Source organism: Poromitra crassiceps (genome assembly GCF_964638095.1).
Source record: "Poromitra crassiceps genome assembly, chromosome: 4".
In the NCBI taxonomy this organism is placed as follows: domain Eukaryota; kingdom Metazoa; phylum Chordata; class Actinopteri; order Beryciformes; family Melamphaidae; genus Poromitra; species Poromitra crassiceps.
The window spans coordinates 47,021,295-47,048,988 of record NC_139626.1 but is presented as its reverse complement, the minus strand read 5'-3'; the positions used below and the strand labels follow the sequence as shown (position 1 = coordinate 47,048,988).

Sequence of the window (27,694 nt, the reverse complement as noted above, 5' to 3'; positions counted from 1 at the left end):
ATGTTTTCAAAAGGTTTTTCAAACCATTCAGAGAATTTGCAGACTTAATTTCATTAGGGATCTTGTTCCACTCCTCCCTCCCATATATAGGAATGTACTTCTCCCAACTTTTGCTTTTCAGATTGAGTAGTTTCAAGTTTGCTACACTAGCCCTCGTATTCAGGCTATGAGTGTCCTGAACAGACTGAAAGTACTTACTAAAATAATTAGGACAAAGGTCATGTAATATTTTATAGACCATGAGAAGTTTATAACGCTAATGTGCGTTCTTGGACTGAGGTTAAGGTTGACCGTCATTAGTTTGTTTTGGGTTTTTTGGAGCCTGTCTTTACTCAGGTCATCCCAGTTTTTTTACATTTTCTGTCGTCTTATAATAAATGAATGAATTCATTCATGACAGATGTTAAGAAATACACAATGAATAGATAAAACCCATACACCAGTATTAAAATTGTCGAGGAATTAAACACAATAAAGTCCAGGACTTGTTTCCATTGTGGTCCTCGTACAGGTAGCAAAGTGTTTATAATATGAATCAAAAGAAAATTAGATCAAAATAATATCAATACAAAGTGGGATGTGATTGTCTGCTGGCTCACTCGAGTGGCTTTTCCCCTAAAGATCCAGAAGAAAGAAAGAAAGAAAGAAAGAAAGAAAGAAAGAAAGAAAGAAAGAAAGAAAGAAAGAAAGAAAGAAAGAAAGAAATGTTATGGTTACTACAGACAATACCGAGACATCAACCCTGAACAATAGAGATGACGTATTTTTGTAGGCTTTATCCAGAAATTGCCGCCATTTGGTTCTTCAGTGCAAAAGTGAATGGGGTTTTAGAATGGGGATTTCACTTGAATGCATTATAACCACATACCTTATTTGATGCATTTAAGTGAAATCCCCATTCTAAAACCCCATTCACTTTTTTGCTGACGAACCCGGACTCATTCCTGTGATTCTCTATAGCAGGCTGTGTTTCATACTCACAGGTGATTGGTCCGATGGTGAGGGGCTTGATGGGTGCAGATGTGGAAACAGAGCGACGCCCCCTTCTGGAGCAAACCTGTGAGGGGGGGGGGGGGGGGGGGGGTGTTAACACAAACCAACCTAGGCCACAAAATAAAACATTGGCATGTTACAATTCTGCAAACCACTGATATGTTCAATATTAACTTTCTGAACCAAATAATATTATATTTATTATATTTCAACAAGTCCTCCAATCACAGGAGTGTTTCCAACATCAATTTGAAAATGTCAGTTAAAAATTGAAAACATCACAGCATTCATTTGATAATGTTGCGCAAATGATAACTTGGGTTATGGCACGTAAAACAACTTGGTTAAGCTTAGGGTTTGGGTTAAATAACAACATTAAATGTGACTTGTGGTTGAAATGCAGACTTTGAACATGCTGGGACACGAACCCCGGTGTAAAAGGCGTACGCATATCCACCACCCCGACATTCCACTGTGCCATTGAAACCCACGTTGTGAAGCCCCCCCGCAGCATGGGAATTGAACCAGGAACCTACGGCATTGGAGGCGGACGCTCTAGCAAGGAGGCTAAAACCCACGGGCTCTAGCATCAGTCACTAGACCATCCCTCGAGTCTGAGAGGTTTATTCACTGCACAGCACAACTGACTACCGTTACAATAGCGTTATTTACATGATATATCTAGAAATGTTGATATGACGCGTATTGGTTCACAAAGGTTCACGACACTCCATCCATGGATTGCAGAAATGTAACATGTCAACATTTTATTCTGGCGGCCAGGCTGAGTGTAGTCTGACTCAAACGCAGTAGGCTGCCGGTATAAACTCTGCCATTGTCCATTTCAGGTTCCCCTTCTGCTCCCGGTATCGCCGTGTTTTCAAAGTACGTGTCGCTATGTAGAAAACAACAACCTGCGAGTTAGCAACCTACATGCTTAAAATGGCAAGTTTATGTGTTACCGAATGAATGCGAGTATGCGAGTGGTAGCGAGTAATTTGGTTAAACTCCTAGTATAAAGGCCTGTTAACCAGCTCCGCCAAGGCCCGTAGCCAGGGTTTAAGAAATACCGAGAGAAATACCGAGGTCATTTTAACGTGGCATGGGGGTCCAGGGGGGGCTTTCCCCCCCCCGGTTAGAAAACGTTGTATATTTTAAAGTAAAATGCTAGGGTAGATCTATAAAGAACTACAGACATCATGTTAGATTAATATCGTTTTACTGTGCTGTTGCTTTACAATGATACAAAAAATAAATGTCTCCCCATATATATATTCTGCATACAGCAGGTCACATGGCAGAATACTGCTCAATTAAATACAATGGCCCATCTACACAAACATCACTTACTGTAACCAAGGTTAACTTTGAAGCAAATTAATATTAGGTTAATCAATGTGAAGTCACAATATTAGTTACATTGTTATTTTATCATTTACTTTGCGTACTGTTCCTTTAACTAGTGAAATGGTGAACAGCCAATCAGAGTGGCGATAGCGCTGCTTGCTAGAGAGAGAGAGAGGAAAAGTAAAGCTGCGTCTTTCTTGCGTCAGAGATGCACTTTGACAAGGAAGAGAGCCATCGCAAATTTAATGTTGGAGAAGAGAAATTAAGACAAAAGAAGCAAGTTTGAGGAACTGTAAACCTTTATTTTTGCCCGTTTTTGGAAGATTTCGTGTTCACCTGCTGTCACCTTACTGGATTCCTGTTTTAGTGTTGAGTTTGAAGAAGGATTTGGCCAGGTTTATTGTGGGGATCGGTTGCTTGGTGTTGGCACACTGAGCTGGGGAAACCAGATGGCGAGCCACCCATAGGAGAGATCGCATTGGACGGACGTCTTCTGCTGCAAGACCACTTCCAAGGATAAGGACTCTTGATTCATCATCTACCTGGATCGAGGTAGGATTAAAACATTCCGTATCGTGCTGCAACACGCAGTGAAGTTCATCGGACTGGTACAGGATTTAACAAGGACTGAGAACACACCTAAGAGTGATATTTGAGTTATTGATCATAACAGATCTGACTATTTCGAGTTTTGATTTTGATACTGTATTCACAGTGGTATTTTATTTTCCAATTTATTTTATGTTGAATGGGTAATGCCAATGGGTTGTATTACTGAAAACTACAACTAAAGTAGACTAAAATAGGCCTAACTGAGAAAAGAACTTGAAATTGAGTTATACCTCAAAGGGAACTAAATAACAACTTAAAGGATAAGTGGAAATTATCTCTTAAACTCAAATAGGTTTAAATCAAACTAAACTGAGATAAGAAGGGACATTTGCATATCTTTTACTTTGGCTTTTGGTTTCAAGGGGATTTCATTCTAATTCCTGTGTCTGTTAAATGTGTTTGTGGTACCAATCTATATGTATGTCTACTACTAAATGTTTCTATAAATAAGCCGGCAGTTCAAACTTATCCCCTGGTCTGTGGTCCATTTTTCCTGGTTTATCCCTAGTTAATACTGCTCATCTGAACCTAGACCCTGGTCCTAGTTATCTGTAAATGTCTACAGTGCTACACATGGCAGAATACTGCTCAATTAAATACAATGGCCCATCTACACAAACATCACTTACAGGGTAGTTACTTAGGCTACCCATTCACTTCAATAGAACTGTCTCCTAACTCTAGCCCCAATCTAGCCCCAATGCAAAATGTGAACGTTGTGGTGAGCTATGTCTCTTCCTTCTATATAGCACACAGAGAGGAAGCAAATTGTTGCATTTTTTATTTATTTTTTAATACCGAGGTCATGACCTCGGTGTGCTCAATGGTAGCTACGGGCATGCGTAGTGGTTAGCGTGTGCCCTTTGGAAGTGGGATGTCGGTGCCGCTCCACCACTGGGCAAGCACTTAACATGGGTTGCTGCCAGGACTCTCAACACAATGCAGGCTACAGACTACTCTTTTATGTGCTATTTTCTTATGCAGGGATGTAGACATTTGCTTCCAAAACAAGTCACCCCAAATGCTATTTTGCAAGGACACCGTCACTGGGCTTAGCCTCGCCCAAGATGATTGTGATTGGTTTAAAGAAATGTAAACAAGGCAGTGTGTTTTTTCCCCTATACCAGAATGAGCGTAGGTTGTGCCAGACTCTCTCCAGCGCTACTGCGCTAGTGAAGTGTGGAGATAGTTTGGCCAAGCGAGACCAGGCTGTGTGACTCACCGGGGTGCAGGGGGCACTGTTGCGCTCACACATGCTGAGGCTGCAGTGCAGAAAGACGTCTCGGTCCTCTCCCCCATCGAACAGGAAGAGCAGGACAGAAAAACGAGCACGGGAGGAGGAGCCACTCTCATCCACTCTCACTTGTTGATTGTCACTGGGACACCTGCAGACAGACAGACAGACAGGCAGGCATACAGACAGACAGGCATACATACAGACAGACAGACAGACAGACAGACAGACAGACAGACAGACAGGCATACAGACAGACAGACAGACAGACAGACAGACAGACAGGCATACAGACAGACAGGCATACAGACAGACAGACAGGCATACAGACAGACAGGCAGACAGACAGACAGACAGGCATACAGACAGACAGACAGACAGACAGGCATACAGACAGACAGACAGACAGACAGACAGACAGACAGGCATACAGACAGACAGACAGGCATACAGACATGCATACAGACAGACAGACAGACAGACAGACAGACAGACAGGCATACAGACAGACAGGCAGACAGGCATACAGACAGACAGACAGACAGGCATACAGACAGACATCATCACTTTTCCATTCTCTTTGGGCACAAACATGATCCGAGGTTACATCACTGATGATGTGTTCAGGAGCATTCATGAGAAGTATTTTATCAATCAGTGGTTAAAGTATCTTGTAAAGTATCTTGTAGTACTGTTGCCTCATAGAAAGATACCCTCGTTAAAACCATCCTGATCATGTGACCTCATCAGCTTGCTGAAATGACAATGTAACCAGACCAATCAGGGACTGTGTCCTAGTTGATGATATAACCGGGCTAGTGTCCTCTAGAGAGAGAGAGTGGCGTCAGCGGAGGACCAAAATGCGAGACTCATTAGCCAATGAACAGCCAGGAATGGGTCTCGCGCTACTTTTGCATGCTAAAATAAAGCTGATATAGTACAATTTGATTCAAGGGGGGAAAACCCTTTCAGAGTACAACATAAACTGTGTATTTTTCTGCAACTCGACAGTGCTGCTTAATCCAGGACCTTACTTTCTGGAACTCTTGAGAGTAAAAAACTGGTCCATTGGAGTGAATGGAGATGTCGGGACTCTTCTATCTATACGGCTCTGAACCGGGCCAGTTAGGAACGCGTCATAGTTGCCCATGCTGATTGGTGGAAGGAGTTGTCTGTCAAGGCTAGTCCTCCCACCCACTGAAATCAGTGTGTGACATGGAGCCGCCGGATATGTGGGTTGGTCTTTGTGTTGGGTTTTGGAGACAAACACCATTTGGACTCAATGATCGCAGCAAAAAGGCAGACATTTGAGCTTGACCTTTTTGGACAAATTATGTGTCCCATTCCCAAAGCCCCATTCTGTAGTTTTTCTAATTGGGGAAACTGCGCCCACATCTAAATGCTACACTTCCCTGTTTGTAGGTTCAGATATCAGCCTTATTTGACTGTTTCTGCTTGTCCTGATTCACTCAAAAGAATAGCTCCAAATAACCCTAAAGTCACTGTGCCATCAAAAGGATTAAAAAGCTGTTATATTAAGGTTAAAAAAGTTACATAATGGGGCTTTGAGAGGGAGACATACTTGTTGTGAATGAGAGAGTATCTGATAGGATCGTCAGGGTTGGAGGAGTGAGTGGCATAGCAGTCCTCCAGGACGACCACAAAGCTGGGGTCGCTTTCGTCCACGGACACACCCACGTACAGCGGGTCACCCAGGGGCAGAGAGACCCGGCCGGGCGGGTATGGCTCGGTGTAGCCCGAGGTCCGGAACAGAGACATGGAGGCGCTGGCTTTGGTACCCGAGCCAGAAACACCACCTGAGAGGCTGCCAAGAAAACACAAGACTTAAAAATTTATTTTTTTAATTAGTTAGTGGCAGATGGACAGTCCTGCTAACAAACAAACGCCACCAAAAACATAAACTCCTTGGCGGAGTAATAATCTGGTTTTACTTTGTTTGTGCACTTTATTTTGAAAGATCAGACCTAAAACTATTCTGTTTTCTCAAATGTAACTTTCCTCTGAGTACATTTTGTATGCAGAGCTACTTTTTACTTTTAAGTAGGCTTTTACACCAGTATCATAATATCAACAAAGTAACAGTACTTCTATTTGAGTAGTAGGATATTCGAGTAGGCTCTTTCCACCACTGAGTATTTTAAAGTGTGTCGTCACAGTCATGAACAGAAATGAGAAAATACTTCTTACAGCAGGTAGGGTCTGACAGCCACATCCAGGCTGGTGTTGCTGTGCAGGGGATAGGCACAGGAGAAGGGGACTCTGACAGGGAGGGCCCAGGACAGGTTTACAGAGTAGACAAATAAACTGTTGGAGTAGATCACATGGCTGCTGTTGGTCTGAAACACAGAGGTGGATTGAATGATCAGTTAACTAAAGGATCGGGTCAGCTAGAGACTCGGCCACAAGCAGCAGGGTGGCCAAGTGTTGTTTAGAGAAACCTGAGTAGGATTTGCCATTACAGTCAATACAAATGCACTTTTTTGCAGCCATAGACTGTATAAACTGCCCCCCATCCAGGTGTCATGAATGGTGAAATTAGCTATAGAGACCAAAAGTTATTTATTTATTTATTTATTTATTTATTTATAACCCTGAACTCTGACCTCCCTGCAGGCGAGTGAGTGAAAAGCTTCCCTATGAGGATCAATATTAGTAGTTGTAATAATGAACGCTGCAGGAATAAACAATACAATTAAAATACATTAGAATGCCATAAATCATATGGTTAATCTAGTGCGTAACTGTAACCTCACTGTTGCCCAACCTGGCAGGATAGAACAGAACAGAACAGAACAGGCTTCCAAAACACTCAGATAGCAGGTAGTGGTCAGATCTTCACCGTCAGAGTGTTTCCACACACGCCCGCCTGGCGCTCCACTCCATACCACGCCTTCCCGTGTTGCACGCTGGCGTTGGAGCAGCGGATGTCTGCCAGGTGAGCGGAGAGCGCGTTCAGGTCAGAAGACGCCAGCTCAGCCACAGACACAGCTATCTGGAGCCGCTCACGTCCACACACCACCTGAGCACCCTGCAGTGCAGGGCGCGGCACTACAAACAGACATATGAGGTCAACAAAGAAAGGGGGAGTGGGAGAGAAACAGGAAAATATGATAAGTGAGACCAAAGTCAGACAAAAGTGACAGCAGATCCTTAAACACTGACTTACAGTATTTATTTTGTGTATATTTTGTGTACATTTTGTCTGCAAGGAGCTACTGTATCTGCTGGTCCCTCTTGGTCAGTGGAACACTTTTTGGTTGGAATCTGGTTGCAGTTGGTTAGAGCTCAACTTTTTCTCTTCCTTCAAAACTAAACCTGCTTGATCCTCTCCTCCTGCTGGCTGTCTGAATCTCTGACCACCTCCTCCTCTCCAACTTCACATCTGCTGTGTCGACAGCAAATACTTCCTTCTTCATCTCTGAAATCCAGTCTTCTGCCTCCAACTCAGTAAACTGTTTTACACCTTCTCTCCTCCTTCCCTCTCAGCTGATCATTTTGTCACCTACTTTGCTAAGAAGGTGGATGAAATCAGCTCTTCCTTCCATCATCCAGCCACTAACAACACTATTTCTTACTCCAAACCTGCTTCCCTGCCCCCTGTCCCTGGGCTTGCTTCCTTCTCTCCCCTCGCCCCTGAAGATGTCCTTAAACATGTCAGGTCTAACCGAGCCACCTCTTGCCCTCTTGATCTTATCCCTTCCTCCCTTCTCCAAACCATCTCCACCGACATCTTCCTCACTACCCTTATCAATTCTTCTCTGTCCTTTGGTCTTGTTCCTGCATCTCCACACGTCTCAAAGACATCAGTGCCTGGATGTCTGCCCACATCTTGAGAAGACGAGAGCTATTCTTCCTCCCGGTGGAAAGATCGCTCTCTCAGAGACCTCTCCATCCCCATAACTAATTTCCTGCAACCACATCAACTTGCACTCATTTGAAAATAGAGCTGTCATTAACTAATGGGGCTTTTTATGTTGTCTTTTATTGTAGGTCACTTATAGAATATAACTGAAAGCGTCAGGGGAAACAATAGGGAGTAGAAAGCAGCAGGACGAGTCTATTCACCACTAGCCTATCTTTTGAAACCTGTTGAGGCAAGCTAGGTTGGGCCTCCTGTCGGGAGACAACAGTAATTTGTGCAGCTTGTATTTACCTTCACAGACAACACCAGCATCCTCTTGGTGACTGCAGTTGTGGGATCCAAACCGTTGGTGGCTGCACTCCGTGAGCTTTGATTCTCCACCTGAGCACCTGACATCACCGAGCCAGACGGGCCCTGTGCCTTGTCCAAAACGTGCTCTCTGTGGGGCTGCCAGGACCCTGCCACAGCCCAGCTGTCTACACACCACCTGGCCATCAAGCAGGTCCCAGTCACCATCACACACCGTCCCCCACTGTCCCTGGTGGAAGACCTCCACTCTGCCAGAGCACGAGCTGTTCCCCCCATCAGCCAGGCGGACCTGCCCCTCCGCCGCTGTGCTGTTGTCTGCTGCTGCTGCCGTGCTGCTGGGAGTGGCCGGTGGTCGTGAAGTCGTTGGCATTGTTGTTGTTGTTGGAGGTGAGGAAGTTGTTGTTGTTGGAGGTGGGGGAGGTGTAAGATCCACTTCTATTCAAAATGAAAAACAAGCAGTGCAACAATTAATGCCTCACAGTTGACAAGTGTTCATACAGTTCAGAGTGAGAACAATTTCTACAGTGGTTTTGGATATGGAATAGATATGATGCATTTTCTTGTAACATTAAAATTATTAGGTAAATATTTGCATTGGGTTGATACCTGCACAGTAAGCTAAAGCGCAAACTCCTGGCGCCACAAGCTTGTAGACATAGTAGTGTCCAGAACAGTATTTGACATGGATAGGAGATGGGGAATAGTTGCAGCAGTCGCCGCCATGGCTCCACTGGCCGCAGACGCTGCGTTGTACAATCTCATCTGAAAGTGTGGGATGAGGCTCTGTTATCCATAGAGGAATGTGGGTTCCACACATGTATTCAGCCACACAGCTCTCTGGTATACGAGCACTGCTTCGCCCCAGGTACAGGCGATACCAGCCTTGCCAGTTAGCGCTGTTGTCACACCGCCAATATATGTTATCATCTCTGTAATCGTAATCTGTTGCACGCCAGGCGTCATTCAGTGCACTGTAGTGGTCACACGGGTCTACACAGCGGAGGGCCCCATTGACATAGATGCAGTCTGTGCCTAATGGACAAGACCTGCCCTCGCAGGAGAACTGAACCGATCTGGTGGATCTGACTTTGGAGGGAGGCAGCAGGCATTGGAAGGAGCCAGGCGTGTTGTAACAGAGGTGGGGGGGGCTGCAGGGTGGAGCAGGGAGCGAGCATTCATCTACGTCCACACAGCCGCTCTCTGGAGACCAGCTGTAACCACGGCCGCAGCAGGAGGCGGAGTCACGGCAGAGCTTTGCACTGTAACAGGCAGAGGTGTGAACTCATCACATGATTTGAACTTGAGAATAAAAATAATATTATTTAAAAAGTGTGCCACAAATCAAATCAGTTCATTTCCTGAATCAACTAACATTAACCACTATTCATTCCCAGCACTTCAACACTTCAGTTCCCAGATCGAATTTGTTTCAACCAATCTAATAGTATCCAATCAAGTCGCAGGAGAGAACCATGAAGAATTAATGTTACGTTACTGAGCGCCACCAAATATGCCAAAGATAATTTCATTTGCATACAAAAACTGTGGTAAAAAAAAACGAATTGCAATAAAGCATGCAGATTGAAAATTACAGACAGGGATGACTTGCTTAGGACTCAAATCTCAAAATGTAGGACTCGAGACTTGACTTGGGCTTGAGTGCAAAGACCTGAGACAAAACAATGACTTGGTCCCACCTCTGGTAACAGGCGAGACCGTCGCCTTCGAAGCCGTTCTTACAGACACAAGAGAAAGCCCGGCCACTGGACGTGTGCTCCACAGTCATACAGCTGGCCTGGTCGTGACATTCATCACAGCTGAGGACCAGTGTTTCTGTGAAAAGTGCAAGAACAGTTTGATACATGACAACAGTTTGATACATGACAACAGTTTGATACATGACAACAGTTTGATACATGCATTTGTGAATTTCCAATCGTTTTTCCAATGGAAATTGAGAGAACAAAAACAATAGGTTACATGCAAATGACAAATCATGCAATGCAATGCACCTAAAAAAAAAGTAAGCTATTTACAGTTAGTTTGTCAGTAAAAGATTTGATGAATAAATAAATCAAAACCACTCCACTACTACTGGTGACATTAGCTGTCGTAAAGACAGTGTAACCGCATGCAGCCGAGACGTTGCATATATCCCAGTGTTTGCGGAGATTTCAGCCTCCGCGCGTACCGCGGCCGCCGGCTCTAAACTCGTGTTGGCTCGCGTAATGCAATGCAACGACTGTCTGGCTTGTGAGCTAACTTACTGCTTGATAAAAAATAAATAAAAAGAAGAAGGGGAAAATATAATATGCTGCTACTGTCATGTAAATCTATAGATTACTGTCAGGTCATCACAGCAAAGTGGAATTTTGATGTCCTCACTTCCTATTAGTGAGCTGGATTCAGTGTTGAGAGACTCATTCATCATTGGACAATACAATGTCAATCTTACCGATCTATCCAATCAACAACCAATACGGTTCAATAAATTAATTGATTGGTAGTGATTGGTGAGGGCTGTTGAGGCTTCACTGTTCCCTGTGAATTGCATTTGTTTTTCAACCAATCATAGAGATGAGATAAATGACCAAGGAAATGAAACGCCCTCAGGGGTAATGTTATTCTAGTGTACCCCTGAGGGCATGACAGACAGCGGGGGACAGTGCCAGTGGGGCACAGACTATGTCTGCATGCCGCTCCATCAGTGCCCTACAGGTGTCACTGTCGAAGCACATGAATACCATGCATTTTATTAAGAAAAAACACATTTGATTAAAATTTTATAAAAAAAAATATATATATTATATAAAGTCCCCCATCTCTTCTAAAAAAATAAGGGCGGCTTATCCTCCCTACATGCACTACATTAATACCCTCCGCTAATAGCCTATGTGCATTGTCCAACAAGTTTTCTCAATTCATTTCCCTCTTTGCGATGTGATAAAAGTTTCTCAGTGAGTTATAGTTGATTGCCTCACTGAATTATCTGCTAATACCCAATTTTAGCAGCAGAATTTGATGTCCTGGCGTGGCAAGGCTGTGCGTAATGACATATCCAAAAGGAATTTTACTCTGCGCTGCGATGAATAATGACATCATCACACAACAGTCTAAACCTAATGTTAATTTAAAATGAGATATTCCTCTTAATCTGGCTTCAAACGGCCACAATTTGAGGAAATAAATGTAGGGGGACCCTATAGCTCTCTGGCTATAACTCGAACCAGGGGTAAGGGTACCCCCCAAAGTGCACATATATTACGTTGCATTACATCATTAAGCCGACACCTTCATCCAAAGTGACTTACAATAGCACATTTTGTCAACAAACAATCAACTGTGCAACTTAGAGGCCATTTACACCTGGCATTAACATGCGTTTTCTGCCATCAGATTGCAATCAGATTGTGCTTGACCACTTGATGATCCACTTGTGTACACATTGAACACAAGTGTATATGCAATGTGTCCTCTCAATCTGGATACAGCAACTGTATGCGGATTGAGAGGACACCCATTTTGTGTGATCAAATTGCCATCAGATTCCAATCTGATCACCCAAAACGCATGTTCATGCCAAGTGTAAATTAAATCAGGCTAATGTGGTCAAGCACAATCTGATTGCAATCTGATGGCAGAAAATGCATGTTAATGCCAGGTGTAAATGGCCTCATTGTCTATGTCAGCTAAGACTTCTGAAAAGGAATAGAGTAACATTTGTAGAAACTAGGAATCACATAAAACCTTGAATGATTACTAATTGCAATTTGTTCTGGGTCGGACCACAGATTGACTGGACAAACAGGAAAATGAAAAATCTCTGATATCTGTTTGTTCAACTCACCTGGATCGTCATCACTAGTTGCATCCTGCAGCACAAAGCATTGAAACCATTTGTTTAGTCATGACATCAGATATGACAGCTGCAGTGCAGCAGATACACATGTGTGATGACATCAGATATGACAGCTGCAGTGTAGCAGATACACATGTGTGTTGACATCATGTGTGATGACATAATATGTGATGACATCTGAAAACCCAGTGAACCTGTGATGCAACTCACTCGCCAGAATGAAACATTGACATTTGACATGTCTGCACTCTGCAAACCAGGATATAATCTCAATGTGAATTTTAAACAAAGCATCGGCCTTTGATGGGGCGTGTGTAGAGCGGGTCGTCCACTAATCGCTTTGGATAAAAGAGGTCGGCGGTTGGATTGCCGGCTCCTCCAGTCTGCATGTCGAAGTGTCCTTGGGCAAGACACTGAACCCCAAATTGCTCCCGTTGGTGTGCCAGCACCCTGCGTGGTAACCTGCCGCCATCGGTGTGTGAATGGGTGAATGTACCTACTGACTGTAAAGCGCTTTGGATAAATGCAGGCCATTTACCATTTACCTTTTACGTGTCTAAAACATGGCATTCAGAGCCTTTTAACTTACTTTGAATTAACTGACTTTTAACTTATTTTAACTTACTTTGAATTGGGTTTAAATAAACAAAAATGTATTTATATTTTATCTTTTAATGGATGAAATTAAAATAAATGGGAGTGAATGTGAGATTGATTGATTTTGGAGACAGTGAGACATTATTTTCATTAGTTTAATTTTATTTTATTTTATTACATGATATGAGGGAATCCCCACTCAGTAACCATGGTAAGGGATACATGAATAAGCCAGGATGATGGAACAGAAAATGAGCCAGGCTTATTGAGAAGACATGCTAGTTCAGAGCTGAGCTGGGATTGAGAATGTCAGATAAGCAGAGGTAGATGGAACGGAATGCTCTCTTAAATGAACAAGGCTTATCGAAATGAGCCAGGCTTTTCCTTTAGCCGGCTTGATGGAATACCCCTTGGTTATATTATAACGTTGATATACATGTATCTAGAAACATGATTTTTTTGGTTCACAATCGTTGACATTCTATGTATCCGTGGATTGCAGAAATGTACAATGTCAATGTTTTATTCTGGTGACCAGGCTGAGTGGTCAGAGGGTCAAGCTTACCGGAGGAGCGGAGAAGACTGTCCTGCTCATCAATGACAGAAGGAGGATGGGGAGAACTGGAGTCATGATGAAGGCTCTCTCCTGTCGAACTTCAAATCTGGAATACAGTAAAAATCAGAGCATTGTCAGCAGCAGCTGTTCAGTCAAAGTAACAAGTCAATAAATGGACACCTGTGTATCAGAGTGTTTGAAACTCACCTGTCAGATGACTGATGCTGGATGCTGCAGGTGTCCCGCTCTTTGCTTTTTATACACAGCCAACACAGGGCGTGGAAAATGATCTCACAACCTCTGTCAACCAAATATGTTGCGGTTTCTTATGAATTTTCATACTGATGGCTTGCAGCCATGTGTGAATGTTGGCACGTGTTGTAAAGTTCTTTGAGAGGTCGCTAGATGAGAAAAGCACTATAAAAATGCAGTGCGTTTAACATGATAAAATCTGTGCTATATCATCTTCCGATGCCACACTGCATACATATACCTATATATAAAATTAAAAAATAAAAATTATGTCACTCACTGATGACATCACGGTTGTGTCTGTGACTTTGGTGGAGCCGTCGATTCGGACTTTGATTTTTGAGTTCTGTCCTCGCTCTCTCCAGGGATTAGCCTACTCCCAGGCTCAGGAGCCACTGTTATAATGGGCCCGGAACTCTTATAATATAAGAGTATGGGACTTGCTTGACTGTGGGGGACACTGGATATGGAACGGAGCTTTGCGCTATTTGTTGGTTATTTCTTTCTTCTTTATTTTTTTATTTTTCGCTTCCTCTATGCTTGTTTTTGTACTTTGTTAAAGAACTGAAATAATACTTGATAACAAAACAAAGATACTTGGAGTGAGGGGGCTTAGCAAAACATCAAAAAAGGCATATTCATCTGGGAGAACTTCAAAGTCATGAATCTAGGATTGAACATAATGTCGAATTTGTATGTATCTGTAAAGATGTGATTGGGGCAACTCAAATTTCATTGTAGCAGCCATCTTAACTCTTCTAACTGTCAGCCATGTTCATTCACAGCATCTCAACAGTGACTACTTTACGATAGTGTCCGTAGTGGTGGACTGTAGAATACATGTAAATACCTAAAAACTGAAGTGTTCAGAGTTGTTTTTCTTTACTTGAAGCACACAATGAGAAGCTTACGTATAAGCACTTTACAAAAAAATAATTTGAATAGAATGTTTTGTAGTCATCTACTGTGCTATGTCTTCAATAAATGGACGTACAAGTGCACGTTGATAACCGCTTTATGCTCCTTCATCATTGAATCTACATAGTGCTACTTCAGTCAAGAGTGTTCAGCTATCTGGTGATGTGTGCCTCGCTACGTGCTCAGGTGCCAGAATAACATCTCTTGCTCTAACCTTTTAAATTTAACATTTTGGTAAGGCCCAAGTATTCGGTTTGAGTTAGGTGGTACTGTACAAGACAAGTTCTTATTCCTACTGGGTCCGGTCTCAAATTGTTACAATGTTCTGCACCAAACAAATGCTTATATTTCTTTGTAATATTCATTTGACCTTAATTATGAACTGCTCTCAGAGGTGGACAAGGGGGAAGAATGTAACCTGAATCCTTCCGTGGAAACTCCAAAGTATCAGTTGGCCTGCAGTCTGAAATCGAGAGAATTGGTTTTGCTGGCAGTTTAAGTTACGCAAAAGTGAGTGACAAGAGTGATGTCTCAAGGAAGTGGTACTGCACAAAAACAATGGCATCTGTGTGTTTATTTGGACTCACCTGTGTGTTTAGGTTGCCAAAAGATTCAATGTTTCCGTTTGTCTTTTAAGGATAGTAATGAACAGATCTGGTACATTTCCTGGTAAACATGACCAAGCTGTTCTATTGAGAGTTATTGACTCGTAAGGTATTTCAAGTTTAAAGTTCATTTCAACAGAAGGAAGAACAATTACACAACATCAGTACCCAGAGTACCCACATAGCAAAAGTCTTTGGATGTAGAAGTTCGATCTCACATCACAGCATGTGAGAAAAGTATATGCTATTTCCACCTGTGCAAACAGAATGTTAATTATGTTTAAGTATGTTTAAGTGTCCATGCCATTTGCACCTATGTGCAGTGAATATGTCACTGTCGTCTTATCACTTTACTGCCTTATTGCTTGTTGTTTCTCTTGTTTTCCTGCACCTATATGCCCTGTTATTTTGTGTTGTAAACGGAGTCTACAGCACAAGAATTTCACACGTGATACTTGTACTACGGAGTGACAATAAAAATCTTGAATCTTGAATCTAGAATGTATCATCACAAACCTGGGCTCTCAGTGATTTGAAAGGTTCTCAACATGGCAGTCTCTCATCAGAGCCATAGTCACTCTGATCCACATCGCTGAGACCATCAAGGCCAAGACTACGAAGCAGAACACAGAATGTAAAGGCTGGCATCCATGTTGAGATGTTATTCTGCTCAGGTGCCAGAATAACATCTCTTGCTCTAACCTTTTAAATTTAACATTTTGGTAAGGCCCAAGTATTTGGTTTGAGTTCGGTGGTACTGTACAAGACAAGTTCTTATTCCTACTGGGTCCAGTCTCAAATTGGTACAATGTTGTGCACCAAACAAATGTTTATATTTCTTTGTAATATTCATTTGACCTTAATTATGAACTGCTCTCAGAGGTGGACAAGGGGGAAGAATGTAACCTGAATCCTTCTGTGCAAACTCCAAAGTATCGTTGGTGGTTTAAGTTATGCAAAACTGACAAGAGTGATGTCTCAAGGAAGTGGTGCTGCACAAAAACAATGGCATCTGTGTGTTTATCTAGACTAGGACTCACCTGTGTGTGACAGGGATTGCGGAACCGCCCGGGCCAGGTGGGCCGCGGCCCGGGTACTTTTCAAGCTGTGCGTTTTTTTTAACCTGCTACCTGATATACGAGTTGAGCCAAGCGATGCGATTTGAAGAGACACAATAGGCTACACAGAGTTGAGCCCCGGTTGAGCCAAGCGCCTGTGTGTCACTCATCCGCTCCCAATGATAGCTCAGCTGATGCGATTTGAAACACAATAGGCTACACAGTCCCACAATACACACTTCATTGTTTACACTTTACAATGTGCGTGCGCCGGGAGGTGGGGGTGGGTGGGGGGTGGGCGCCCACCTGAGTTTAGACTGAAACGTATTACTGGTTAGTTACATGCCGACTGCCCGACTCGTAACAACAATGAAACGACAGAGCGAGCAGAGCAAGATATTTAATTTTTTTACACCAGCGGCTAAACGGATACAAGATGATCATGATTCGCCGTGTACGGTGCCGCATCTATGTGCCGACAGGCCACAATGCCGATAGCCCACAAGCAGAACCAGCTGAGCGAGGCGGCGTGCAGCGTGTCGGTGTGGACCGGCTGGAGCTAAGCTCTCCCAGTCCCCACGCCTAAACATAACCTCCCCCAGCGCCTAAACCTAACCTCCCCCAGACCCTAAGGCTTCTTTCACACAGACAACCTACGCCTTGCCTTGCCTCAACCCACGCCTACGCCGAGCTGGGCGTGAACCTGTTACACGCTTTTGCGATCACACCGCACGCCTTTTGCATGCCGAACCTGGAGCCGAGTCACAAGCGCCTCTCCTGTATTTTTTCACGTGTTGTCCAGAATTGTCATGGGTAGCCTCTAGGTAAAATAAATCGGATATATTTAATGTTCTATTGATGCTGGATATGTATAACCAGGTCTGACTATAGTCGGACATTTTAGAGAGGTGATCTTGCAAGAATATGTGCTGGCACAACAACATTGTCCATCTTGCTTCTTCGGTCGCTATTCTCTCTCATGAAGATTTGTTTGCCGACGGGGAGAAAGCCCCACGTGATAGCCACCCGTCAATCTCTCTGTCTCTCTGCTCAACATGTTGTAGTAACTCAATTTTGAAATTCAGTTGACTTCGCCATTTCCGACGGATATTGTCGCGTTTTTCTTTCATGGCTTGACAGAAGAAGTCTGCCTGCACGCGCCTTGTCGGCTTCAGAATAGAACTCACGCCTATTCGATAAAATGGGCAAGGCACAGGCAAGGCGTGGGTACACGCAGGGTTCACGCTCAGGCGCCCAGTGTACACAGCCTCGTTGACTAAAACGGACGCCTATTAAAAAGCGTGGGTAAAGGCAAGGCATAGGCAAGGCTTGGGTCGCCGGTGTGAATTCAGCCTAACCCTAACCTCTCCCACCCCCCACGCCTAAACCTAACCTCCCCCAGACCCTAACCCTGACCCTAACCTCCCCCACCCCCACGCCTAAACCTAAGGTCGGCATTGCGGGTGGTCGGCATAGCGGGTGGACCCCCCGTGTACGCCTCGGTCCTCCGCTACAGCTGGGATTTCGGCCGCTATCGAGCCAGGAGGACAGCCACCCGCTGCGGCTACGCCACCGCCTGCTCTCGCCTGCCTGCCCGCTCCAAGCCGCACCGAGTCGGGCTCGCACTCGTCGGGCCCGGGCTGTTCAAGTGAGTGCTGCAGGGATGTCACAAAGCCTCATCAGCCAGACGACCCTGCTGTGCTGAGGGAAACTAAACGGATGCAGGGGACTGGGCTGCAACAACGAGGAAGATCAGTCCAGTATCAGTGGTTTAAGGACTTTAACTGGCTGACATTGTGTGAGACAAGGAAGTCAAGTCAAGTTGTACTTTATTGTCCACAAGGGAAATTCACTTTGTTAAGGTCAGTACAGCGAAAACAAGACAATATATAAAAAAGTGAATAGATCACAGCATACAAAATACCACAAAAAAATACATAATTACTCTAAAAGTTCTGTGCACCTGTATGCCTACCTAAAAAAAGGTAGCACACAACAGGGCCAGGTTTCCCTGATGCACGCAGTGTCGTTGTTGCGCCATCGAAGGTTTGGGATTTAGTAAAAAAAAAAGTAAAAAAGAAACTGTTTTCGCCATTAATGGCTTTCAAAATTGGAAAAATGCCAAACCGACATTTAAGGAGCATACAAGCAGCAAACATCACTGAGAGTGTGTGGCTCATTTTCAATCGTTTGTGTCACAACAACCTAGCGTGGCAACACAGCTGGACACCCAGCTACAAGCTAACCAGGGAGTAGTAGAAAAGCGCTTTAATTACACAGCTGACTTCTCTCCATTTTCTGATGGGCCAAGGTATTGCCATAGACGGCCTTGAGTGGGGCAACCTGTATAAACTGATGCAGCTTAGATCTAAGGAAATCCCAGATATCACACAGTGGATCAAAGAGAAGAATTACATGTCACACACATTTTTGTTTTTTTGTGTACTTCAGTATAGCGTGTAAATACTTTTTTTTCTTCCTATTTTCATTTTTGCAAAGTGTCATTTTTCAAGATGATAGCTTTCTTTATATAGCCAATACAGTGTATGACCCCTGCTGTGAATGCAGTGACATTTATAGAGTGTGTGGTGGCACTTTCGGTGATCCTTTCTTTTAATGATGAACCGACTGTCCGATTAATCAATTGTTTGAGCCCATGACATAATTTATTTGTTCATTGCTTTCCTCTTACTGTTTTTACGGGACTTTGCTTTTTAACAGGTGCTTAGAAATACACACTGCTATGCAGTCTTGGCTATAAAAGTTGTGATGTGTCATTTGATAAGATTTGTACTTTTAGATGTTTCAATACAGACATCACATGAAACCCATGACCAAAATATGCATGCACCCTGCCCCATTTAATTTCCCTCTACTACCTACTACAGGCAAATAAGAGGATTACCTGGCTTTGTTCATGTAAATACACCACTAGCTTAGAGTGTCTGTGACCTCTAGTGACTGGCCTGACACGCCCCCCGCCACGCCCCCGGCCCCTCCAAGTTCAGATGCGTTCCGCTACCCCTGGGTTGCCAAACAATTTTTTTTTAAGAATACATTTCCTGGTAAACATGACCCAGCTGTTCTGAGAGGTATTGACTCGTATTTCAAGTTTAAAGTTCATTTAAAGAGGAAGAACAATTACACAACATCAGTACCCAGATAGCAAAGTCTTTGGATGTAGAAGTTCGATCTCACATCATCACAGCATGTACTATCACAAACTTGGGCTCTCAGTGATTTGAAAGGTTCTAAACATGGCAGTCTCTCATCAGAACCAGAGCCCACCGAAGCCAAGACTACAAAGCAGAACACAGAATGTAAAGGCTGGCATCAATGTTTCAAAGTCCACACACCTGATAGTCTGGCATGGACTTTTATCCTACATGTGTTTAATCTTTAAAGAGCAGGGCGGCCGATGGCAGATAAATAATGCCAATATCATGTTGTTTTTTTGCATCTGATAAAATAAATTACAACAATTTAATAATAACAAATGATAGGCTACATAAAATTGCACTTGTTATTTTTTTTTATCAACAATGTCCACAGGTAGCCTAATCAAAAACTAAACTTTTTAAAAAACAACAAATGAAAAATAAATTGTTTTAGTGCACTCAACATTAATCAGCAGATAACAGCATCTGAGAGAACAAAACATAAATACTTGCATAAATAAATAAATAAATAGGCCTACATAAATTAATAAATTAATTAATTAATTATTGCATAAATAAATAATGTTGTTATATGGATGACTGTTTACATTTTAAAAACTGCGACAGTTCACACAACTTTAACACGACATGCATATACATATAAATTGGGGCACGGTGGCGCAGTCGGTAGCGCTGTCGCCTCACTGCTAAAAGGTCCTGAGTTCGATTCTCGCCTGGGACGCTGTGGGCGCTGGAGTTGTGTCCCCCCCATATCTTCAGTGCCTACTGACCAGTGACGACAACATCCGAAGTTGGTCCCCGGGCGCTGGAAAGAAAAAGCGACCACTGCTCCTGGCCTGCCCCCCGGAGGAAAGGACAAGCCAGGATGGGTCAAATGCAGAGGACAAATTTCACCGGCCACCGTCAGCATGAGTGTGTTTGTGGCCGCATGCATGTGTTGGTGCAGGGGCGGACTCGGATCATAATTCAGGCCGGGCATTAGATACCAAGCAGGCCAGGCTGATACAGGCCGACGTGTGTGCCGGCGTCCGAAGTGCGCCGGCGAAAAATGTGGGCCGTTTGAAGCCCAATTTGGGCCATTTGAAGCCAGATTTGGGCCGAGTCCAATTTTAACCCTGAATAAAGTAATAAAACCACTAGTAAACCATTAGGCGGCGCCTGGCCTGCTGTTCAGTGAATGGCCTGACTGCGGGCACAACTCATAGTAGTTAACTGCCGCGGGGTTCTGCATTTCTGTGTGTTAAGTGATTTAGAACCTGCTAAATAAAACCATGAGTCAAGACCTCTTTTGATCTTGCTCCATCTGCTTGTGTTGTCATTGGAGAAGCTTTGTATTTTCACGACAACTTGACCAGAAGGAAGTGCTATGTCTTCAATAAACGGACGTACAAGTGCACGTTGATAACCGCTTATGCTCCGTCATTGAATCTACATAGTGCTACTTTCAAGAGCGTTTAACTATCTGGTGATGTGTGCCTCGCTAGTACGCAATCAGGTGCCAGATAATGTCTCTTGTCTCTACTCTCGCTTGCCGGGCTCTCTCCTACTCTATCTCTAACATTTTAAATTTTACATTTTGGTAAGGCCCAAGTATTTGGTTTGAGTTAGGTGGTACTGTACATTTATTTAACATTTTGGTAAGGCCCAAGTATTTGGTTTGAGTTAGGTGGTACTGTACAAGACAAGTTCAAATTCCTGGTTCCGGTCTCAAATTGTTACAATGTTGTGCACCAAACAAATGCTTATTTCTTTGTAATATATTCATTTGACCTTAATTATGAACTGCTCTCAGAGGTGGACAAGTGGGAAGAATGTAACCTGAATCCTTTGGCCTGCAGTCTGAAATCCTGAGAGACTTGGTTTTGCTGGCGGGTTAAGTTATGCAAAACTGACAAGAGTGATGTCTCAAGGAAGTGGTACTGCACAAAAACAATGGTGTTTACTTGGACTCACCTGTGTGTTTAGATTGCCAAAAGATGAAATATTTTCTTAGGTTACATTTCCTGGTAAACATGAACAGCTGTTCTATTAAGTTATTGACTCGTAAGGTAATCCAAGCTTTAAAGTTAATTTAGAGAGAAGGAAGAACAATTACACAACATCAGTAGGCCTACCCAGATAGCAAAAGACTTTGGGCCGCAAAGCCTTCTGATCCAGCCCGAAATGTGGTGTCAGGTTAAAAATGTTGCCGTTCTATAGGTTTGGGCCAATCCTCGATTAATATCTCAGCCGAAAGCTCCCAAAATTTGCATTTGAAATTTGAAACTGGTTTGGAACAAACATACATCTCAGACCTTATCTGCAAGCATTACACTTGAAAGTGGACTAATTACAAGAAAAAAGTGTGGGTCAGGATATTTCACATTCGACAATCGACATTTGGAAAATCCATGACAATTAGCCTTACCATATCTCCGGCACGGACGGTCTGATCGATTTGCAACCCAAACAGACGTGTTCAGCACCCTGAATAACCTGACGGAAATTGGTTCCATGTTGATCTGACCTATTCAAGAAATGTAAAAACACGACTTTAATTTTCGGAATCCCCTACTAAGTAGGCTGTAGTGACTTGGAACCAAGCTTCACCAATATAAAGTAGGGCTAGGGCCTACTTTATATTGGTGAAACGATATCTGTGAAGCTTGGTTCCAAGTCACTACGGCCTTTAGTTAAGGTATTCAACAACTTGTATGACCATTTATGCAATGGTATTGTAGTACCTTGATATTTGCATTTACATAATTTCACCAGAAACGTCCCAAAAGGGGCTTTTGTGTCCATGGGGGGCCGCTGCTCGTTATTCACTTGTGATGGCCCAAGGTAGGCTACAGTCTAACAGGAAATAATAGTGAAAAAGAAAGGTAGCAGAAAACCTCCTGAGCGCCTGACCTGCTCCAGGCCTGAAGCAGCACTGTCCCACCTGCAGAGACTCACAGAGAAGACTAGATCTTCTCCAGTGAAACATCTTACTTCTAATGGACAGACCCCTCAGCGATGAAACCTGAGGCAGTCCGCTGCAGCCTGTCAGTCAGCAGAAAGCTGTGGATCTCTCTCTGAATACTGTAGATCAAAACGGCTCAACAGTGCCACTCCGTGGGACAACTGGGAACTACAAGATCACAAATTTCACAAAATCAGCTTTAAGTTGGTGATCATTGCTGAGGATCAAATTAATCTTAAATGGAAGTTAGAGACACTATTATTATTGTTATATTGTGATTCTCCATAGGCTAGCTGTTAAATTAGTCTTTCTGACTGCCCAACATCCACTCAGACCAAAAGTCTATGCAAATATACCACCAAAAATGAACACACAAGGCAAAGAAAACAAACTGCATTTCAAAGAGCTTTTAATTAAAAGCCTTGTACAAGAAACACACAGAAAGCAACAACAATAACAGGTAACATGACATTGAATACATAATCTGTACAATAAGGGTTTGCAAAACATGCTTCAGAAGTTCAGATAGCCTACATTACAATGTCATCATCATCATCATCAACCTCATCGTCATTACCATCATTACAATTGACATAATTCATATTAGCATTAAACAAGACGAAACTGCAGTCTTGACACATTTAAATTCATCTGTCGGAGTTTGCCTTCTGATCAAACCCATATTGGACTAAAGAAAACACAAAATAATGGCATTCAAATAAAAAGCATCACATTAACATCAATGCATATTTCAAAAAACGTATTAAGATACAGTACAAAGGGGGAAGAAAAACGCTTGAAAAAGCACAATTTTCAATTCATTAAACATCTTTAAGCACACATTTTAACATGATCCTTCCTCTTTTTAACCCCCAATTAGTGCCACATCTAGCACTTAAAATGACATCACGTATAAGTATAAAACAATTCAAAAAGAGGGGGGGTAAAAATAAAAATGATAAAAAGAAGGAAAATCAAGAGCCCTATTTGGTAGAAAGATAGGCCACTAAGTTGAGTTGTGCTACCCCATATGACAGAGAGGAAAAAAAGAAACTCCATTGCTATAACTGTTGAAAACATTGCTTATAACAGCCTAATAACCTTACACATCTAACTGCAAGAGTCACTTCTATCCACCAGTTAAAGATTTACGATACAGAGTAGACTAAAAGATCTATTCCAAAATGTGATGTATATCCATTTGGAGGGCGGGAAAAAAACAACAAAACACTAGGCAAGCCTAGTTATGTTAGACCTGAACTGCTGCCGCTGCTGCTCAACACTCAGCATGCATGTTTCAACAATGGGGAGTCAGTCAGTAAGACAGTCAGTCAGTCAGTCCCTGCCCCTGAGACGTTTCTTGCCCGGACCGTCACGGGTCTGGCAAGAAAAGATCTTAGGTACATCTTTCAGTATCTGTAAAATATAGGAGTCTGTGATGTTGTCAAAACAACGACTTGAGTTAATAACTATACTGCCCATTTAAAAAAAGTACCGCAGGGATTGTTTAAATGATGTGGACATCTCATTTTGGAATAAAGCCTTCACGTAACCTATGCGAGTATTGAAACAGTATTGACGACGACTAGAACCATCCAGTACATGACAGGAGAAGAGGCGACATCTTCCTAGTCTGCGCTAAAGAAGTCATGGAAAACGGGCCCATGTGTACACACACGGTCCGTATCTGCGCGCACACGACGTTTAGAAGCAGCCACCGCGTAAAAACAAACAAAACAAAACAAAAAAACGATGACAGATGCGATTTGAAGACTTATTCCGACGGTATTACAGTTTTGCGATAATGTAGTCTTTCTTCTAGCTACACTGTAAAATTTCAAGTCACGGCAGATTAAGGAAGGTGTTTTTGTTTTTGTTGCTGCACTTTTCCCTTTAAGCATTTTCAGTATGACGACGAGAGCAGAGTAAAGATCAGGAAAACGTGGCCTGGAGTGCAGCTGGGGTTGAACAGCTATAAGGCAACACACGTGGAAGATTTTAAATATCGTTTGAACACACAGGTACACCAGAGGAAGAGGTTGGGTCTGGGAAAGTCTCAAAACCAGCGGACAGCTTGGAGATGGAGACTGGGTATAAAAGCCCAGAAAGTCCCCATGAAATGAACTTCCATTGCTTTGACTCCCTGGAAAACAACGCTACTTGGTCCACTGGAGACAGTGGCTTGTAACCCCCCCGGTTAAAAGTGGAACCTCTGATGGACCTACCAAAGCGGCTGGCAGAGAGAGAGAGAGTATACAAGAGAGAATAGAGAAACTTGACCATGGTTTGGCCGGTGTTATTTTCCCCTCGGGGGAACCAGCATCACCAGGAGAAGGTCTGGTTCTTCACAGCACTCTAGGGTCCAAACCATGGGGGTTTGAACCCTAGGGGTGCTATACATCTAGGACGGTGGTGGTGCATCTAGTCAGGATGTGATACGTTATCAACCCCCTGCAGGGATTCACTGCCTTGCTCAAAGACGACTTCAGCAGGCTGAATGCATGCCAAAACACAAGCTTGAACCAGAGTCCTCTGGTTGAAGGATGGCCTCCCTGCTCACTATGTCCAGTTTGAAGATTCAAAATGAAGGTTTCCATGACCACGCATCTGAAGGGCATTTTCAGCACTGCGTCAAGCACCAGAACCATAACTTGGACCAAACCCAGGGAATCAGCTGTGGAACTACCATACCATCAACCACCAGCGCTACATGAATCCAGTGGAAATACAGAGTACCTTGGCCTCTGAAAGGATTGAAGTCTAGCTATATAAACATTAGAGATTCTTCACTACATGTGATGTTGGGTCCAGAGAAAAACCGAAGCTGTGTCCACACTGCCCAGAAAATGTTATCTTCCGCTTTTCTTAGCTTTTCCAAGGATTTCTACATGATCATTTTTCCAGACAATGATTGCTTGACTGTATGTGAAAATAACGGCCACGTGTTAATCGAGATGTATACATTTGCAGGGCAGTGACTGTATAATATACCACATTCCTCTATAGCAGAGGAATATTCTTAAGGAAAGTCTAAAATTTTTCCATTTTCCAGACCTGTGTAGGAAACCTGTTTTGCACGGCTTCACCTATCAGATGGCCGACGGCAGGTCAAATAACCGATAACGCACTCGATCCCTCATCGTGACGCGGCCTTCGCCTGGTTTAGTTACAGTAGCGATACAGTGGGTGCAGCAGGAGGAGACTGAGCCATGCTACGTGAACCACATCCATTTGAAACTAGCACTTGAGAACTGACCAACAAAACACGGTGAGCTAAAAGACCGAGCAGCAGCATCCAAAGGAACAAAGCAAGGTGTGAAACTAAATCTTTGCTCTACCTGGCACAGTGGAAGGTGAAAGGACAAATTTCCCCCAGTCGCTCGGAATTTCTACAAGCCAAAACCGGTGTGTCTGGATACAAAACACCTTCCATACTAGATTTCTAAAGCATCGATCAGTGACAAGATTTGACAAAAAAATATATCTAGCTGCATTTGGCTTGTGGCTATACGTAATTCCTCAGCCTGTACTAGAATCAGTCTGTGGGCCTTCTAGACTGCGACACGGCGCAAATCTGGCACACGAAAAAGCCTGTAAGAGATGACACCATTACAACTAAAAGCAAGCCAGTTTAGAGTCTTTGGCGGACGTTGCAGATGTTAGTGGGTTTTGTAAGAGGGGAAAAAAGGCGGGCAAGGAAACACGGCAAGGACAGCAATAACTTAAAATCTCCTATTGTTTGACTTGTTTTTCTGTATACTCTTTTGCAGCTTTTAAGGTTGTGCATGCATATAAATAAAGAAAAATGATAGAGGTCCGCACACTGTATAATGCTCCCGAAGTGGATTTATTAAAAGCACAACGTTTCGGACGTCACGTCCTTCATCAAGGTGCAATACAAAACAGGTGTGGGGGAGTGGTATAAATACCTGGGGAAATGGGAGTGTCCCAATTGATTAAAAAATACACAGAATGCACACTAGGGGGCCCTATTGACCAGAGTACACAATCAAAAAATAACTTGGTTGTCCTAGAACAAAACACATTAGGCCTGCAGGCCTGTATAACAAGGAACAGAGAAAACAAAACAGTGTCATACGGGCAAGGCTCAGCAGTGACAATGTGTCTAATGTAGGCCTATATAGCTCTTTAGACATCATACATTTAGCATATCATGTGTATATCATAGCCTACACACTACACATGTTCAGTATTTCTTATATGTGGTAATGAGGAAAACCTGAGCTTGGAAAGATATCAACAATGAGTATACAGAAAGAATAGCCTACAGGAACGGTTTGACATCAAACTCTTCATTTAAGCCTGCTGGCGACATGGTGTTAAGAGTATGAATATAATATGTCTCACGCTGTAATAGCAGGCGCTTATGATCGCCACCTCTCGGGGGTTTGTTAACTTTTTCAATTCCTGTATACTGGAGGAAACAGAGGTTGTGGCCAGCCTTTTTGAAGTGCACCGCCACAGGGTTGCGTTCATCCCCACACCTAATGTTACTTCGGTGTTCAGCAATCCTGGTGCGTAAGGGTCTGGTGGTGCAGCCTATATAAACAAGACCACAGGGACACTTGATGAGGTAAATCACATAGGGAGTGCTACAGGTGATGACACCCCGTATCTTAAGTGTCTTACCACTATGTGGGTGCTTATACGTCTTGCTTTTAGCAGTGAAGCCACACTGTGCACAGTTAGCGCATTTGTAATTCCCTTCTGAGATATTATCAAGGAATGTGTTTTTACTCTCAGGTGTGTATGACTTGACTAACTGATCTCTAAGGTTGGGAGGGCGTTTAAAGACTAACCTCGGGGGCTCCTTATAAAGGGTCTTGAGTTTAGGGTCTGAGCCTATGATGTGCCAGTGTCTTCTCAGAATATTCTGAAATTCAGAACCCACAGGTGAGTATGTCGTGAAACACAATGGAGACTGATCCCGAGAGGTTTTAACTCTCGGTTGTAATGCATCACTCTGTGTCATGGTGCTAAAACGCTCAGTAGCTACATCAACCCATTCCTTCCTGTATCCCCGTTCCATGAATCTATTGGTCAGATCAGTAGCCTGTTTGCTGTATCGATCATCTGAGCTACATACCCTCCTGACCCGATGGAATTGGCTAATGGGGAGGCTCTTTATGAGATGGGTGGGGTGGAAGCTATCCCCACGTAGTAGGGTGTTCCTATCGGTGGGTTTACGAAATAAGTCTGTTTGTATTACATCACCCTCCTTCATGACAAGGACGTCTAGAAAACTAATGCTGTTGTGATTGGATTCAATGGTAAACTTCAAATGTTCATTAGCAGCATTCAGATACACATGAAATTCAGCAAGTGTT

At 43.3% G+C, this 27,694-nt stretch overlaps 1 protein-coding gene and 1 long non-coding RNA gene across 2 annotated transcripts; both read right to left on the bottom strand.

Annotated features, from left to right (window-relative positions):
- Positions 1–513: 513 nt before the first annotated feature.
- LOC310775479 lies at positions 514–4,230 on the bottom strand. Its single transcript, XR_014552673.1, has 3 exons — positions 4,175–4,230; positions 982–1,057; positions 514–615 (listed from the first exon to the last, which is right to left on the bottom strand). It is a non-coding gene; the product is annotated as an uncharacterized lncRNA (long non-coding RNA).
- Positions 4,231–4,885: 655 nt separating this feature from the next.
- On the bottom strand, positions 4,886–8,748 carry LOC310775817 (uncharacterized protein; the record flags this gene model as incomplete). Its single annotated transcript, XM_083635946.1, has 5 exons — positions 4,886–4,940; positions 5,769–6,011; positions 6,395–6,543; positions 7,047–7,255; positions 8,361–8,748. The coding sequence occupies 5 exons, from the start codon at positions 8,746–8,748 to the stop codon at positions 4,886–4,888; spliced, it is 1,044 nt and encodes a 347-aa protein (XP_083492072.1).
- Positions 8,749–27,694: the final 18,946 nt, after the last annotated feature.